The following is a 5,982-nucleotide window of genomic DNA, read 5'->3' on the forward strand; positions in this document are numbered from 1 at the left end:
CTCCTCAGAGCCTGTTGATACAACTCTTGGCTTCTATCTGCTTCTGCATGAAGAAACATCCATGTAGTGACATGAATCAACGGGCCAAAGAGGAAGGGGAGAAGAGGCCTTCGGGCCCTGCAGCAGAGCTGGCTTGGGTCCCTGTGGGGCTGGTTGCATCATGGCTTACAGCAGGCTTGCTGGGGTTCTGTCCTGGCTTTGCCAAGCTGCTCCACGAAGGGCTGGGGGGCATTTAATTAATCAGGGGCTTTGGCTGCAGGATGGCCCCTGGGTGGGTTCACCATGGTGATGATCAGGCATGGCTTTTCTGAGTGAAAGAAGGCCATTGGTGACCCTGTGGGATTTTGGGCATGGTGGTCCATGTGAGGCTGTGCCTTGCCCTGAACTCAGTCCATCTCCCAGACAAGAGCAGGCGCTTCTCTACCGGCCTCCAGTCTGACTTGGCTGCTGGCTTCCGCTACCTGTGGCCTCCGGGTGTCTTGGTGAGAAAAGATCCCCACGCGCCTCTGACTCAGTGCCCTGCAGCCCCCAGGACGTGGCTGGCTGTGAGATCACACTTTGTGAATGGCAGGGAAGCTGCCAGCACTTGTTGCTGGGATTAGAAGGTGGTGTCTTGCTAGTGGATGCTGATGCAAAGGTTATGACTGCCTTTCTTCTCTCCTGCTCAGTCCGCAGCCCCGCAGCCCGGGCTGCACATTTGATCCTGTAAAACGTCTTCCACTGAGAGAGGACCCATGACACTAGGCTTCAGTAATCCTTAGGGAGCCTGAGTCTGTTATCTTAACTTCATCCACAGCCTTGGGATCAGTCTGCCTGGGCTCAAGTCCCACCTCTGTCTTTTACAGTGTGTGTGACTTTGGACAATATTTATCTTTCCTGTGCCCCAGCTTCCACATCTGTAAAATGGAATTGAAGTTAGGATTAAATGAGATGATGTACATTGGCACCTGGTTAAGGCATAATAAATGTTATTTTGTTATTATTGAGACTATCACCACTGGTTTAAAAATACTGATATGTCAGGGCCAAAGACAGCTCTAAGACCTCGCTACTCAAACTGTGGTCCCTGGACTAGCATTACTTAGGAGCTCGCTAGAAATTCAGAATGCCAGGCCCCACCTCAGACCTCTGGAGTCATAATCTGCATTTTAACAAATGTTCAGGTGACTCCTGTTTGAGAGGGACTATTCTAGAATATTCCTTGCAGGCTGACAGATGTCAGTTAGTGAGCATCAGTGGAGGTGGCTGTTGAGGGCAGAGGGAAGTGATTCTCTTGATTACAAAGAGGTAACCTGTTGCTACTGAGTCAATTCCAACTCACAGTGAACCTATAGGGCAGAGTAGAACTGCCCTACAGAGTTTCCAAGGCTGTAAATCTTCATGGAAGCAGATGGCCATATCTTTCTTTTGCAGAGCCGCCAGTAGGTTTGAACAGCTGAGCTTTCAGTTAACAGCCAAGGACTTAACCACTACACCAGCAGGGCTTCTTTCTAATATATATATATATATATTTTTTTAAATAAAGCGTTGTGGTTGAGTCAGTTTCCACTCATAGTGACCCTATAGGACAGAGTAGAACTGTCCTATAGAGTTTGCAAGGCTGAAATCTTTTTTTTTTTTTTTTTTAAATTTTTATTGTGATTTGGGTGAAGGTGTACAGAGCAAATTCATTTTCCATACAGTAGTTCATATACATTTTGTTTCATGACATTGACTGCAATTCCCTACAGTGTAACAGCTCTCTTCCTACTTCCTCCCTATAGTTACATCTTCCCTGTGTCCTTCCCTTCCATGCACTCCCACCTCCCCGAGCTGTCTCTCTGTGCATACACTGCCCTTCTGTTCTCCCACAATTGATCACTCCAAGGAGTATATCTACCTGATGTAAGTGTTCACCCATATGCCTGTCTGTTGTTTGGCTGGAAGCCACAGGACAACTCCTGGTTCAATTCCAGACTTGAAGGGTAACTAGGGGACATAGTCTCGGGCGTCTCACCAGGCTCTGTCAGACCAGCAAACCTGGTCTTTTTTAAATGATTTTGAGTTTTGTTCCACATTGTTCTCCCACTCTATGAGGATCTGCTGCACCAACCCCCCTTTGAGTGGTTGATAGTGGTAGCCAGGCACCATCTAATTCTTCTGGTCTCACGGTCATATAGGCTGAGGATCGCATGGTCTGCCAGTCCCTTAGACTAATTGTTTCCGTGCATCTTTGGTTTTCTTCATTCTTTTTTGCTGTGGATAAGGAGAGACCCTCATTGCATCTAGATGGCCGCTGTAAGCTTTTAAGACCCCAGCCACTACTCATCCAAGTAGGCTATAGACCAGTGTTTCTGTGTAGTATGTTATGCCAGTTGAGCTTGGTGTCCCCCAGCAGGGCTTCTCGAGAAAGGTAAGTGCATGCAAACTTCCCAGACTCCCAGACTTTCCCTAAGGCAGACCGGAAGCCTGGCTGGCCCTGCTCTTCACTCCCGCCCTCTCCACAGCCCCTCTGGGCTGGCTGGGAGGGCATTCATTGTAACCTGCTCTTGCCTAAGTGCTAATGTGGGTTGGGGCAGTGAGAAGAGAGGCCTCCATTATCATTTGCTGTGGACTGGTCACCCCCTAAATGTGGTCCAGGACCCTGTATCCCTAGGGAAGCTCTGACAGGTCTCATTGATAAGTGCCTCCACTCAGTGAACACCTGCCACGTGCCAAACACTTTTTACCTGCATTTTTCTCCACACTTTATGACAGCCCCCAAAGGTAAGAATTGTTCATTCAGTTTTACAGGTGAGGAAACTGAGGCCCCATGAGGTTAGGTGCTTGCCTGAGGTCACCCAGCCAGTAAGCCTGGGCTTTCGCCTTCCCCGTGTTGTTGTCTGTTGTCAGTTGATTCTGACTCATGGCAACCCCGTGTGTGCAGAACAGAACTGCTCCACAGGGTTTTCTCGGCTGTGACTTTTCAGAAGCAGATACTTGTCTTCAGACAGGTGACTTTGGGTGGGTTCGAACCGCCCCCAACCTTTGGGCTAGTAGTAGAGGACCTGACTGTTTGCATAACCCCTGGGAGCTGCTTCTCCGTAACTGCCTAGATCAACGAGTTCCTAACATTCACAGCAGCCACCATGGAAAAAGACCTTGGCAGACTGCAGAACAGGTGGTCTGGTGATTATTCAAAAAGGGAAAAACCTACCAGTGCAGGAGAGCAGGCTGGGCCTGATTCATTTAACGAGAGAGGAGAATTGGCGGAGCGGAGTTGGCCTCTTAAGTAGGCCAGCACCGCAGCGCTGCAGACTTTCAGGTCCACGGCCAGGCCTTCTGCTGCACGCGGTTTAAACATTAAACTATAGGGTGGCCTTCTTTAAAAGCAGACCATTTTATAAGGCACTTGGTGCCGTCTAGACTTGGGAACATTTATGAAAGGGGCCACATTGGCTGTCAGGCGCAAACACCTGAACCCCTGCTCCAGGCGTTTTGCAGGGGCAGTGAAACCTGGCATCAAGCAGGAGCACAGTGGGTTTTTCTTGGAGGATGTGTGCTCTCAGACATTGGATAATCTCTTCCTGCTGGGTCCTTGGACTCCCTCGGTCTTTTTTGGTGATGTGAAAATTGAGGAGGGTTCCTGCATGATGTTGGGCATCTCTGCACGTCTCTTTGGTAGCTCTTGGCCAGGGGGCTAATCACATGGTTCCTTGTGTCATTTGGGCTTATTGCCCATCTCTCCCACCTGGGAGAATCGAGTTAGGTTCCTCCTGGGCCTCCTCAGTGCTATTCCTGGGACAGGATAGGTGCTCAACAAATTTTTTGAATGAAAGAACAAGCCAGTGGATAGTCAGAATTCATAATGGCTGAAGCAATTATCTTGAGGCAGACTTTTGTTTCTAAAATTATTCATTGGTTGATTGTTGTTGAGAATATCTGGGGCAAAACATACACTAATTCAGATGTTCCTACGTGTATAATTCAGTGTCTTTGATGGCATTCTTCCAGGTGTGCAACCATTCTCCCCTCCTTTTCTGAGTTGTTCCTCCCCCATCAACATACTCTCACTGCCCCCTAAGGTTCCCATCTTATCTTTTGAGTTGCTGTTGTCAATTTGGTTTCAGATAGGTAGCTCTTAAGGAGCTCCGGTGGCACTGTGGTTCAGGCATTTGGCTGCTAACCAAAAGGTCAGCAGTTTGAACCCACTAGCTGCTCTTCAGGAGAAAGATGAGGCAGTCTGCTTCTGTAAAGATTGACAGCCTTGCAAACCCTATGGGGCAGTTGTACTCTGTCCTATAGGGTCACTATGAGTCGGAATTGACTTTATGGGCAATGAATTTTTTCTTTGGTATACACAGTTCTTAAGAGAGCACAGCGCTCAGAGCAGGCATTCTTTATTTATTAGTTAAGTGAAACTATTGATTGCTTTTAAGAAGACTCCAGGGGATATTTTTGGTTTAAGGTTTAAAGGTGATTTCAGGGCAATAATTTTTGGGGTTCACCCACCCTCCATGGCTCGTCCAGCAGGCTTTGGATTCTAAGTAGGAGTATTTTATTCCGCAGGCAACTATAAGCAGGAGATGAGGGGGACTTAGTTCTGGGGAGGAGGCTGCTTTTTGGGTCCATCCCTGTGTCTGGGCTGGGACTCAGGTGCCACATTGATAATGCAGGGCCCCAGCTGTCCTGAGCTTTCCTGGCATCGCAGGTGCAGGTACCATTGAAAGATCGTAGCTCTCTGGACCCTACAAAAAATAGGCTGTAAGCTGGATTTGGCCTGTGGGCCATATATGCAGCAAAGAAAAGAAAGAAGCAAGATAGTTTCAGCTGAGGTGAGTGGTCTGGGGAAGACGGACAGGGAAAGGTTCAGAGAAAGGGAGGTGGTGGTGAAGGTGGCCGTATCAGCCAGGGTGCTCAGGGAAGGAACTTGACTGTTGAGAAGGATGCAGGGATCGGTGATGTGTAAAGCACTTGGCACAGCGCCTGTGTGTTAAACACTTAATGAAGGCCAGCTATTACTACCTTTGTTAGTGTTTTCTAGGTTTACCGTTACTGGCTTTTTGACCTTGGCTGGGTCATCTCACTGCTCTTGAGAGTGGAACTAAATATTTTTCCGCCAGCCTTGGAGGTTGCAAGTCCTCATTGGTCTCCTCCTAACTATCCAGGATCCCACTAGGATATTGTTGTTAGCTGCCCCCAAGTCCATCCTGATTGACAGTGACAACACGTACAATGGAATAAAATGCTGCTCGGTCCCGAGCCATCCCCATGAGCAGTTGTGGATCGGACTGTTGTGATCCATGGGGTTTTCACTGGCTGATTTTCGGAAGCAGTTCACCAGGTCTTTCTTCCTAGTCTTAGTCTGGACGTGCCACGGCAGCCTGTTCAGCATCACAACAGCACAACAGGCCTCCACTGGTGGGTGGTGCTGTGGGAGGTGCACCGGCCAGGAATGTGGGAGGGGAGAAGGTGGGCAGAATGAGCCCTCTTTTGCATCCTTACTGGCAGATTCATTAGAAGGAGTTTTTGTGGAGGGCCAGCTCCCATGGCTGTTGACATTAATAGGCCCTTTCTGTTTCCCCAATGTGGGGTGGGGTTTGCAGAGGGTGGGCACTTTCCTTCCCATCGCAGACTGGAAGCACCCCCTGGCAGATGACCCGTGGGATCGTCAGCCTTTTGCTCCACTGTTAGGGGCGCATGAACAAGTGGCTTATGTTTGACACCCCAGAATACTGCTACCCGCCCCTGGCCCTGGCTGGTATCCCTATGCCATTTGACAATAGGCCCTTCTTGAGGCCTTCTCAGAGCCAAGGAAACCTGTTGCAGAATCAAAGGGGTGGTTTCTACCCTTGGCCCATCTTTATTTTATGGAGGAATGTGGAAATTGGTCCAACAGCCACCCACATCCTTCTTGTCTCCGGCATGTGTGTTCACTGTCTGCTTCCCCCATGAGCAAGCTCCCAGCCTTGCCGGCCCAACTGAGATAAAGTAAAACCTCTCAGTCATATCTTTATGTCTGAT

General features: G+C 49.0%; 1 protein-coding gene across 1 annotated transcript in view; it reads left to right on the forward strand.

Annotated features, from left to right (window-relative positions):
- The first annotated feature begins 350 nt into the window (after positions 1 to 350).
- NUAK1 (NUAK family kinase 1) overlaps positions 351 to 5,982 on the forward strand; it is a 63,280-nt gene continuing 57,648 nt past the window's right edge. Inside the window, exon 1 of the mRNA XM_007948254.1 lies at positions 351 to 482. Within this exon, the coding sequence (XP_007946445.1) occupies positions 351 to 482 (132 nt within the window). The remainder of the gene's footprint in view (positions 483 to 5,982) is intronic.

This window comes from Orycteropus afer, unplaced genomic scaffold (assembly GCF_000298275.1).
Source record: "Orycteropus afer afer isolate SDZICR_OR568_19922 unplaced genomic scaffold, OryAfe1.0 scaffold00209, whole genome shotgun sequence".
Lineage (NCBI taxonomy): Eukaryota > Metazoa > Chordata > Mammalia > Tubulidentata > Orycteropodidae > Orycteropus > Orycteropus afer.